General features: G+C 46.8%; 3 protein-coding genes across 3 annotated transcripts; 2 read left to right on the top strand and 1 right to left on the bottom strand.

Annotated features, from left to right (window-relative positions):
- Positions 1 to 218: 218 nt before the first annotated feature.
- Positions 219 to 1,546, bottom strand: PtA15_16A395 (uncharacterized protein; the record flags this gene model as incomplete). The annotated part of the gene is made up of 4 exons (XM_053164080.1): positions 219 to 353; positions 422 to 850; positions 938 to 1,381; positions 1,499 to 1,546. The coding sequence occupies 4 exons, from the start codon at positions 1,544 to 1,546 to the stop codon at positions 219 to 221; spliced, it is 1,056 nt and encodes a 351-aa protein (XP_053028042.1).
- Positions 1,547 to 1,833: 287 nt separating this feature from the next.
- Positions 1,834 to 2,239, top strand: PtA15_16A394 (uncharacterized protein; the record flags this gene model as incomplete). Its single annotated transcript, XM_053164079.1, has 3 exons — positions 1,834 to 1,858; positions 1,978 to 2,073; positions 2,208 to 2,239. The coding sequence occupies 3 exons, from the start codon at positions 1,834 to 1,836 to the stop codon at positions 2,237 to 2,239; spliced, it is 153 nt and encodes a 50-aa protein (XP_053028041.1).
- A 2,786-nt stretch (positions 2,240 to 5,025) lies between these two features.
- Positions 5,026 to 6,729, top strand: PtA15_16A393 (uncharacterized protein; the record flags this gene model as incomplete). Its single annotated transcript, XM_053164078.1, has 6 exons — positions 5,026 to 5,131; positions 5,200 to 5,282; positions 5,380 to 5,528; positions 5,620 to 6,492; positions 6,570 to 6,634; positions 6,707 to 6,729. 6 exons carry the CDS (start codon positions 5,026 to 5,028, stop codon positions 6,727 to 6,729), a joined length of 1,299 nt encoding a protein of 432 aa, XP_053028040.1.
- Positions 6,730 to 11,400: the final 4,671 nt, after the last annotated feature.

The raw sequence follows: 11,400 nt of genomic DNA, 5'->3' as shown, positions 1-11,400 counted from the left end.
TGTGCGTGTGTCTGTGAAAAGCATGTGTCGGTGGTAGTGTCGGCTGGCTGAACCTTCTCCCCATCTGTGAACAGTGACACTTAGATCGGGCGGCCACAACGATTAACAGCCCCGCAGAGGCTGTCTTGGTCTTTGAGTGAATGTCATTTCAACACACAAATAGATTGATTACACAGCACACGGGTTTTTTGGGGAGGATCAGTTGAGAAGACGACCGGTCACTTTTTCTTGTCCGGGCCAGAATTTGAATCCGAGCTGTTATTATTATTGGCAGTACTGGTAGTAGTGGTTGAGGTGTTGGGACTAGATTGGGAATTACTGTCTAGTTGTTCGATAGCGTTAGACGAGTTTTGCTAGACAAATGAAAAAGTCAGGATTCGGTGAAATTGCGAGTAAAGGTAACAGAAGGTTAGAGACAAACGTTTTCGAGTTTGTTATTGACGAGACCGTGGAGAGCGATGACGGCGCGGATGAGGCTGGAGAGATAGACGACCAACAACTGGTCGTTGGTGACGACGGTCAAAGGTTTTGAACGGTCGTTAGCTGCAGATGAGGAAGGACTGAGGTCGATGTTGGGCAGGAGGTTGAAGATGTCCTGGAGGTTGTAGATGATCTGGTGGTTCACTGGTAGCTTTCCTGCAAGCACGCCCTCCAAATACTCGCTGATCTCCCCCAACCGGGCCTGTAATGCTCGCAGTGAATTCAACCGGCCGGTCACCCGGGTCGACAGCGTGCCCGTCGAAAGATCCTTGATGTCTCGTAACAGATGTTCGACCCCAATCTCTTCAGATTCTTCTGCCTCGATCGACGATGGGACATGCATGAATGTATTTTGGGTCGCCGTACCATCCTACATGTGTTTGCGGTCACAAAAGTTTCATATTCCTGAATGGTCGACAACAGAGACAAGGGAACGATCTGATGAGAGAATACGAACGTCTTTGATCTCCTCGATGGCGAAATATGCATCGGTTACGGAGCCTTTGACGACCCCACAATCGGCGCGAACGTCGACGATGACCATGACAGGACGAGAACAGTAGCGTTTGAAGACCTCGTTGATCTCGAGGTCAGTCGAGCGGAGTTTAGGACCGGTGTGGTACCAGCCGATGAGCTTCTCCTTGGCCGAGACCTTCTTGAACATCTCGCCCATCGACTCGACGAAGTTGTGGTCGAGGAACCATGACGGTGGCTGGCTCGTGCCCGTTGAGGATGAAGCTACCTCCTCCTCATCAAACGGTACCGCAAACGAGTTCGCTACATTCAGCGAGCTCCCCAAGTCCTGCCCCAGTAGTACTCCTACCACTCTCTTCGATCCACCCTTGGCTACTCGGGCCGCATGGTCTGTTACGGAAAGTAATACTAATGGATGAATGATCACCTAAGAACAATTTGATTCGAAGAAAGGCAATAATAGACAGCTGATCAGTTGTTGTAAGTCAGACTTTCTTCCTCCATCTTTCAAAAGTCAATGCATATTTATGATCGAGGGGCTCACCTGGGTGGTACTCAATGCGACCATCTCCTCTGAAGTAGCGGCAACCATCGTATCGGTAAATAGATCTGCTTGATGTTCTGGTTGGATGTGGCTTGAGAACGGTTGGTGAAGGTGTGAGCTGTCTCAGAAAATGTCCGATCGTAGACTGTTCTCCGCCAGACTCTGACGTATACTCCTTGGCGAGCGCGCGCGGGCTACATCGCGCACGGGCTCTTGCGCGTCCCTCTTCAGAACAATGTGACATGGCCGAAACAGGTCAACTGGCACGCTTCCAGTCAACGAGAAACGCTTGGAGAACAACCGCGAGACGAAAAACCAGACGAAATCGGCGCGACATGAGCTCGACTATCCTGCCCCTCGGTAAGCAGCACTTCATGGTTTGGACCGTGATCTCGCACATGGCACCTCTTAAACTGACGAGACTCTGTTACATTTCTCTGCGCATTGCTTACTCGACTTGCAATATATTCATATTCTAGAATTGATTGATCGTTGTATCGGCTCGCGGATTTGGGTGATCATGAAGACGGGACGCGAATTTACGGGGAAGCTGCTGGGCTTTGACGACTACGTTAGTAAGTTTCAGAAAAACCCAACTTGTAATTTGGACCCCTACAAGAGCTCCAGTGGTCCATATGATAAATTCTTTGCCTGGCTCTCTCAACAGCGTTTTTTTAACTGACTGACATCTTTTGCAAAAAAACCTTAGACATGGTACTAGAAGATGTAACAGAATTGTAGGACAAGCCAGTTTTTTCGATCAACCACAAAATACTCTTTTTCTCATGAGCGCTCCTGAATTCGATTTTCTCCGGCCTCTCATCTCATTCTTCTGCTTCTGGGGTTGACGAAAAAAAAAAATGATGATTCTACAACGGAAAAATGGCAGTGAAACGACGGCTGAAGGACAGAAAGTTACCAACCTGAAACAAACTCTACTAAACGGAAACCAAATCGTGCGTCATTCTATCCCTCTCAACACTACGCTCAACTAATATGACGACTTGATCAATTGGGGTGGCTTCTACTCGATCGATTGTCGGCAAACGAAATGTGACCGTTTATCGATAAGTGTATGGTACGCCAAATCAACTTGTTCTCACACTTTTTCCTATACCGAAAAACCTTACAAAAACTCACTATGTTTTTGTTCAATCGAATCTTTTTAACCCGTCACGCCACCACCATCAACTATCACACACCTGCTCTATCCTTATGTTTTTATCGCTTCTTGGAAATGATTTGTAAATAAAAGCTTGTACCGGGAGGAAACGGACCTGAAATCTCACAGTAATTTGAGCCCTCCTCCATCGATCGACCCCCTGTTTGTTTAATTCATTTCTTGCAGCCAAATTTGGTGTATCAACACAGCTTAGAAGGGTTTAGTACGAGCGACTGCGCTAAAGACAGTTACGTAGAGTGAAACTCAGTACATCACTACATAGATTAGATATAGGCCCTTGTACTTCATCTATCTTTGTACTAGCCTCTTCTTTTTCTCTTCACTCATCTTTGTTCTCATTTGCCCTGCACCACAAGAAACAGGTGCATTGCCATTTCCTTTTCCCATTTCTCGTTGTTGGCCTCCTAACAAATCCCCCTTAGCTCACCGCTGTGATCTGGCATTTCTCAACTTGAAAAGAAGCAGAAGAATCAAAAAAAATATCCAGAGAGGAACCCTTGTTCCGGGCATTTTACTCATTTAGATATCGGCACAGCTCATGTTTAATCTGCCAAACACAACTATTTTACATGAAGAAGGAGTAACAAATAGGGGTACCTTTAAGTGAAGTACCCTACCCATTACCAATTGACCGGTCTTATAGGATGACTGACTGGTCATGGGTCAACCAGTCATCATGGGGACGACCGGACATCGATAGACCGCACGGCAGTATGATGACTGGTTATTGATAAGATGTCCGGTCATCGATAGACCCGTCATCCACAGGATGACCAGTCATTGGTAACCGGTCATCGGAAAGCAGATGGCCTACCCTTGAAAGGATGACTGGTCTTTGATAGACCGGGCATCGGGTCATTGGCCTATCATCTGACTATGTAGGCTGTTTTGTGTTGCATAAATACATACATACATATTCATGTAGACACGAGGGTGGCGGCGGTGTCTTTTTCCAAATCTGTGTTGTCTACGAGCTGATACCTAGCGATGAGGGAGGCTTTTTTTCTTTAGCCAAGCAACCGAGCCTCGCGAGACTCGCTGGCTAGCTAAATATTTACCAAGACGGTGGTGGATGCTCTAACGACATTTGACAAAAATAGGGCTGGTTGGAAATGATCAATTGCAGGCTTGTGTCATTATCGGTGTTCGACTTCAAACAAAGGTCTTCATGCGGATTGCGATTGGGTTAAGCCTTCTCCGCTCGGGCGGCGGCAAGCGCCTTCTGAGTCCCGTGCTTAGCAAATTTCTGGTTTCTGTGTGAGGAGGAAGATGCACGAACCTGTCAGTTTGGTCTCTCAATCTGACAAGGATCGTCAAAAGGGGAGGATGAACAACAAAACATAGCACGTACCTCCGGAATTTAGGGTCAACCTACGATCGATAGCCATCACCAATAGAGCAAGTACTTCAGCCAGTGGACTTAGCTACTGAGTCAGAACTTGAGAAAGACTTACACCCTTCAAAGAGGGGTATCGGCAACGCAAGGGTCTTTTGATACCGTTCTTGTGGGCCTTCTTGTTTTGGTTGTGACTGAGAAAAAATTATACGGAGGGGCATTCGGCATTAGATATGAAGATCTGAGTACTGCGCTCTTGTTGATCGACGGAGAATTGGAGGCGAGGACAAACTTGGTGTGGTTCTTTGATTTGGCCATCGTAAAATTTCAAACGGTTACAGTTTGCTGTTGACGAAAAGGAAATTCGCAATCAAAAAGAGTCAGCATCCTGATGGATCGGCTCCCGCTGGAAATCGGTGCGTCTGTGGTTGGGGTGTCTGGAGATGGATCGATCTGAAGCGAAGTGCCTATTCACCTTGAATGGTTCCTTGGGGTTGTCCGGCTTGCCAAGCGGAAGGGTGACCGGATCGGCGATCACGAGAGGTTTGGCTTCGCAGGGGAGGTTAGGTTTCCCACTGTGGGCCTCGGTACACGCGATGGATAGACTTCCTTGTCTCATCATGCATAACCTAACCCTACACTTCAACTCCCGCCGCCCCGAGTGCGATATCCGGTAGACAGTCCGGGATATATGGTAGATGACCCCGGACCACACCGAATACCTGAGAGCCGTGGCTCCCAGGCCTGCAGATATGGGAGGATAATGCCGGATCATACACCAGGCACCCTGGGAAGCTCGACCGAGGGGCCCGGTATCCCCCGTGTCTGGGCGAACCACAGGTGTGACCAGCCCTGAAACCTTGTCCATCCTCCAACTATGATTTTTGACCCGAAACATTCCTTCATCACAGACTGCTTTCCTCAGACACCAACGGAACTGACATAGACTGCACCCCACCCCTCAAATACAAGCAAGCAAGACAAGAAGACCTAGATAAATATCTCAAGATGGTGGCTAATCAAGGAAGGGTCTTGCTCGCATACTCGGGTGGCCTGGATACATCGTGTATCCTAGCCTGGCTCATCGAGCAAGGATACGAAGTCGTAGCATTCAGTAAGCCTCATCAACCGTGCCGACGCGCCAGCTCTAAATTGACTTTCTGTTGGTTTGGTGCTTTGCAGTGGCCGACGTTGGTCAAGAAGAAGACTTCAAGGCAGCTGAAGCTAAGGCGCTGAAAGTGGGCGCCAAAAAATTTGTCTTGAAGGTTTGTAAGACTTCCTCATCTGGTCAAGAGCTCCTCGCAATGCAATTCGGCCAACCATTCCTCTCGTTTGACTTGTTGCTATCTTTGGTCTGTTCAGGATCTCAAGAGAGAGTTTGTTACCGAGCTCATCACCCCAGCTGTCCAAGCAAATTGCATCTACGAAGGTGTCTATCTTCTTGGAACCTCTCTCGCAAGGCCTGTCATTGCCCGAGGAATGATTGAAGCCGCCACCACCGAACAATGCGCGTAAGTGTCTGCCGAGTTCAGTCATCTCTGCTGACCGAGATTCCGCAGACTGGCCATAATCGCATTATACCAAATTTCTTGACCATTTCAGATTTGTTTCACACGGTTGCACCGGAAAGGGGAATGACCAAGTTCGATTTGAGCTTGCTTTCTATGCTCTGGTTCCTTCGATCAAGGTCATCGCACCCTGGAGGCTCCCGGAGTTCTACAACCGATTCGCGGGTCGATCCGACCTCCTGAAATACGCCGCCGAGAAGGGCATCCCGGTCGTCCAAACAGCCGCCAAGCCCTGGTCAACGGACGAGAACCTGCATCACATCTCGTACGAGGCTGGCATCCTGGAGGAGCCAGACGTGACACCGCCAAAAGACATGTGGAAGCTTACGAAGGATCTCCAGGAGGCCAGTGCGGATGGCCCGCAATGTATCGACCTTACCTTTACTCGAGGCGTGACTAGCGAATTGGTGGTTTACAAGCCCTCAACCGAACAACGGGAAGTCGTTGGTAAAGCCACCGACGTCCTAGATATCTTTCTCCAACTGAACTCTCTCGCCCGAGCACACGGTATCGGCCGTATCGACATTGTCGAGAATCGATTTATCGGCGTCAAGAGTCGTGGGTGCTACGAGACCCCCGCCGGCACGATTCTTCGTCGGGCGCACATGGACCTCGAGGGACTCACCCTGGACGGCAAGGTCCGAGCGTTGCGGGACTCGTTCGTCACCGCTGAGCTCAGCAAGATCCTCTATAACGGTTATTGGTTCAGTCCCGAACGGGAGTTCGTGCAAAGCGCCCTCGAGGCCAGTCAGAAAAACGTGAACGGCCGCGTCCGACTGTCCCTCTACAAGGGCAACGTCATCGTCGACGGACGCGCATCTAACGAAGGTTTGTATGATGCCAAGGAAAGTAGCATGGATGAAATGGGCGGCTTCGAGCCCACGGATACCAGCGGTTTCATCAAAATGTTAGTCCCATCCCTGTCCGATTTTCCTTCTCCAATAGCAACCTCACATACGTCTCTTGATTTTGATGACTGTCCAGTGAATCGATCCGTTTACGAAAATGGGGTGCTCAACGTGAGGCCCAAGGCAAGGGAGTTACCGCCGGTTCGTTTTCCTTATTTTCTTCTCTCGAGTATGATTTGATCTCTAAACTGATTGATCTTCACTGATTTCTAGACCAAGTTTACATGAAGCATTGAGTTGTCTATCTCCAAGCTTCAGGATCTGTTTCTCGAGTAGGTCTAAAAGGCCGACTAAAAGGCCACAATACCCAACCACTCACAACCCGCAACTTTTTCTTGTGTTCTTGCATCCTTTCCTCTCTGACCTGCCCCTCTTTTCGGTATGATTCATCGTTACTCTTTTTTTTCTGGTGCTCTGTTTTGCCTTTTGTCACATGTTCATAAATGCATGATAGATAACCTTAGAACCAAATGAAAACATAGTTGATCAAAATCTCCTTTGATTGTCAATGTATACAAGACAAAGAGATTTTGACCCAAGACATGTTAGTCAATGCTAACTGCTTCTGTGCCAGAATCACCTCACCTGTAAAAAACAGGACCAGGGAAAAGGTTTTGGGATTGTTGTGGTTTGTATGCAACAGACCCACGAAAGCTTGCAACTTTCGTTGCGCGCTTTGAATCTTGGGGCCGCAGCGGCCAAAGTTCGCGGAGCAGAAATTGACTGCGCGTGGGCCTTGATCGGGGTATAGCGGCAAATTAGCGTCTTGCTGCAGGTTCCGGCTGGCTTAGATCAATGGTAGATCGTCTCCCTCCTACTTCTTCCAGGGTTGAGGAGAAGGCTGCGGGTTCGAGTCCCGTGGTCAGTGTTGTTTTTACTGCGGGAGGAGGGGCGCTTTACGAAGGCACCTTAACTCAACACAAGTCCCTGGTGGGCGCTGTGGCGGGCGGCGAAGGGAGGGCCTTGCGTATAATCACAAATTTTACGCAGGATCAGAAAGTCCATTTGGATGTGAGGTTTTTAATTTTTTATGGCTCCTTTCCCAGCATCTCTGTAGGTCTGTTATGCTACATTACTGTGCGCACTGCGTGCAATATGGTCTACTCAGACTTTCTTTATCACTATCCATTGACCTTGAATAATCTTTTGAAAAATTGAAGAATGTACAAGTTTTGCAAATGTGGGTCTACTGGTTTGGGACTCCGGGAAACAGTTTTCTGGTTTTTTCCTTTTGGTGTAGTAGATACTTTCTGCTCATGCTTGAATTACGGAGAGTGCTCCGCGCAGGTCCCCCAGACTTCCTTTTGAGTGGGTTTGTTAAGCTAGAAGGCACTATGTATGTAGTGCAACATTCCAATTGATTAGAGTGTGTTTACCAGTGGTTAGTTTAGCTTGCAGCTAGCTAGTTTAGCCATCAAACTCAACCACACCAGGCTGAGCTAAGCCTCAGCTAAACTAGCAAGAAGCTACAATTTGAGCTAACCCTTGCTACACAATTGAGCTAACCCTTGCTACACATAGCAATGGTTAGCTCACAAGCTAGCTATCTACCCATGAGTATCACAAAGCTGACAGACCAATACGTTTAAATCACACCTTGCTACTTTAGTTAGCAATATCTGCAAGTCAAACCTTGCACAAACTTAGCTCAACTGGTAAACATGCTCTTAAACAAAATCATCAGTTCTGTCCGCAATGACCTTGAATTTTTTAAAATCTACACCCCTACCCCCCTATCTCACAAATCACCCCTACAGCTCAACAGAACTTTGTCCCTCCACCCCTGCCCCATGCCTACTGGCTACCTCCCCCCTGGCAATTGCTCTGATTTTGTACAGGTCCTGTTGGACCTGATCCATAACCCCTGAGACGTGCATGCCGCCAACAAGGTGTCAACTGATATTATGATGACCACTGCCCCCTTGAGGCTTTTCTACCAGCTGCCCCTGCAATCCCAGCATCAGAATGTCAGCTGGCTATGCAGCGCAAGCCAGCGTAACACATCTAAGAACAATTATAAATAATGATTAACTTATATGTCATATATGAGTTACTAGGAAGTAACATTTTGATTAAAGATATCTATGTAAAAGACCTGTCACCTGTAAAATAGATGCATAAAAACATAATAATTAAATAAATAGGTAAAAATAAAAAGAGAATAAAACATAAAGTAACAACCACTGCAAAAAAAACTGTGTCAACTGTGAGCAGTTGACATGCGGTAACTCTGAGGAAGCTTGTGGTGTTACACCAGCCTTACCCAAGGTTTGACTCAACCAAAGCTTCAATGCACAGTCACTGTGCACCTTGCACAGTGACTGTGCACCTTGCACAGTGACTGTGCCAACAAAGGCACTTGTGCATTCAGGTGGAGTTACAATGGTAGCTTGGCTTGAGTATCCTGCATGTCAACTGCAAGCAGTTGACCAAGTTTTTTCTGCAGTGAACATGTGATAAGAACATAAATATTAATATTCAAAAGGTATAAATTATGATCATTGGAATGTGCAATGTTCATGAAGTATAATCCATATAAGCACACACTCAAGAAGTGAAAAGTCAGGGTGGATAATAATCCATAAAATACTCATGCACTGCAAGAATAAGAGCTGGTATGTCAGTAGAAATGTCCGCTAACCGCCCTCTTCAAGAATATATGTGTCCGGGCTGTGTGATTATTGGGGACTTGGCTCCGCACTGCTACTATCCGCTAGCCTTCAGCGCTTCTCTCTGAGCCTGATCTATAGCGTAATAATCCGCAAGTGAATAAAGCTCCGCACTCCGCAAGTAACTCCGTGTTGGGTTTTTTACCACAGAGCTCATACAAGTGATGACAAGACATGAGCCAGAGGCTCGAGAAAAGGGCAGTGAGGATGGTGATCTTGCTGGATGTGGCTCAGATGGGGCACGGAAAAAGAAGGAGAGAACGAATGAAGATTGATTTCTTGCACAAGGCTAACTATAAGCAGACTATTTACAAGCATCAATCACCAGGGGGGGATGTGTTGCACTCTCTAGAGAGTGCCAAGACATAACTTTATATTGAATTAGGTCTGATGTGAGTTCAATGTTAAAAACGGTGGGCCAGCTACGCTAAACGTAGCGTTAGCGTGGCGTAGCGTAGCTGAATTCCGCTAACTTTTGGCGCAGCGTTAGCGGAATCGCGCCATCTCCGCGCTAACGCTATGCGCACAGGGTGTGCAGCTAATTTAGCTGTTAGCATAGCGTTAGCGCAGATGCGAGAAATTGCGCTAACGCTACACACAGAGGGCGCCAAAGAGCGCGGGTTACGCTGAGCTACAGCGCTTTCAGAAGAAAAAAGGGCTGTTTTTCCGCTAAAAGCGGTGTAGCGCAGCGTAGCATAGCTTAGCGGCTGTAGCGGCGCGCTAACACTAACAAAGAATTGGCGCGCTGTTAGCGCCGCTGAAAATTAGCGCAGCATAGCGGCGCTAACTGCGCGCTAACGCTGTTCAAAATTGGCGGGCGCTTTTTGCCGCTACGCGTTAGCGTAGCGCTGAAATAGCATAGTGTAGCGTAGCGGCCCACCGTTGATGTTAACTTTGAATCTTTTTTCACTTTATTTCCAACACAGGCATAACTTTAGTTCAAGTTGTTTTGGAATAATATTTCACACAATTCCAACACATGAATATATCTCTGCTGAAGTTTTGTGCTGGGTTCATCATTATCACAATTGTGGAATTGAGCTTCAATGCACACAATTTTATCCAATAATTCCCCTATCCTTATGCTCAAATATATCCTCAGCCAAGTGACAGGGAATATTTTGCATTGCAGAATTTTTCATTCAAAACAAACATAACATCAAATTATGAAAAGTTCTTGTAAAATATAGCAACTTCAGAGGATCAGCCAGCTGCAAGATGAATCCTTTGAGCATATTTATGTCATTCCAATTCCCATATCAAATTGGGCAGAAAGTAGTTTGAAATCAATTTGTATTCTTCAAGTATCAAACCTTACCATTTTTACCAAGGTATGAGCCATAAAATAATTTTCAAGTTGGAAGTGTGAATAGCTGTTCATTTGTGAATCTACATCTTTCCTAGTACATGAATACACTTGGTACAATTTCTGAAACTTTACCTACAACTGACTGGAAAACGCACGGCCTAGAGGCCAAAATAAAGCTTCTAAAGGGAAAGGGGGGTATATTTGTGGATATTGACAGGGCCACCAATATTCCCTTGCTCCTGGAACCAGCTGGATAAATACTTCAACAGCTGGTCTGAGAACTCCACAGTGAGCAGTCAATTCTTAAATTTTCACGCACATCCCAGTGTGGGTAACACCTTTTTTCTTGTAGATTGACCATATTCACATCTTCTCTGCAAATGTTTTCCATAAACTTTCTCCTATTTGAAGCATTATTTTATCACATGTACCTTTATTTCCATGTGCATGGTTCAAAAAAGTAGTACTGATTGCTCTTATCACATACAGGTGCTTACGTAGCACTGGCTTTTAATTATGAATTCCGCACTGTGGGCCTGCTGTATTGAGACCACTCAAAATCATTGGCCTTAGGATAGCAGGAGCAGCATAATTATGTGAGGACAAGTATTGAAAAAATTGTCTCTGGGTGTTTGAAGGTTGGCACATGTGAGCTATGGCCAGGTGAGGAAATTTGGATTGGCACAGCATGGCCCTTATTCACTCGGGAGGGCTTTTTTACTTCTGTAATGTCCACCCTCATGTTCGCGTGAACGTCAGGGTGGACATTGGCCAGCAGCTAACACCTGTACCCAGACTCAATGAACAGGTGGTGCTGTCCATCGCGCTGGGAAATTCCTGGCTTGTTGACCACAACATGCTGGCCTTATAGCTGGGCTTTCCCGAGCTCTTTGGACAGTATATGCTGTCAAACAAGCTCGGAAATGCCA

Source organism: Puccinia triticina, chromosome 16A (genome assembly GCF_026914185.1).
Source record: "Puccinia triticina chromosome 16A, complete sequence".
In the NCBI taxonomy this organism is placed as follows: domain Eukaryota; kingdom Fungi; phylum Basidiomycota; class Pucciniomycetes; order Pucciniales; family Pucciniaceae; genus Puccinia; species Puccinia triticina.
This window is presented reverse-complemented; position numbering and strand designations above follow the sequence as displayed.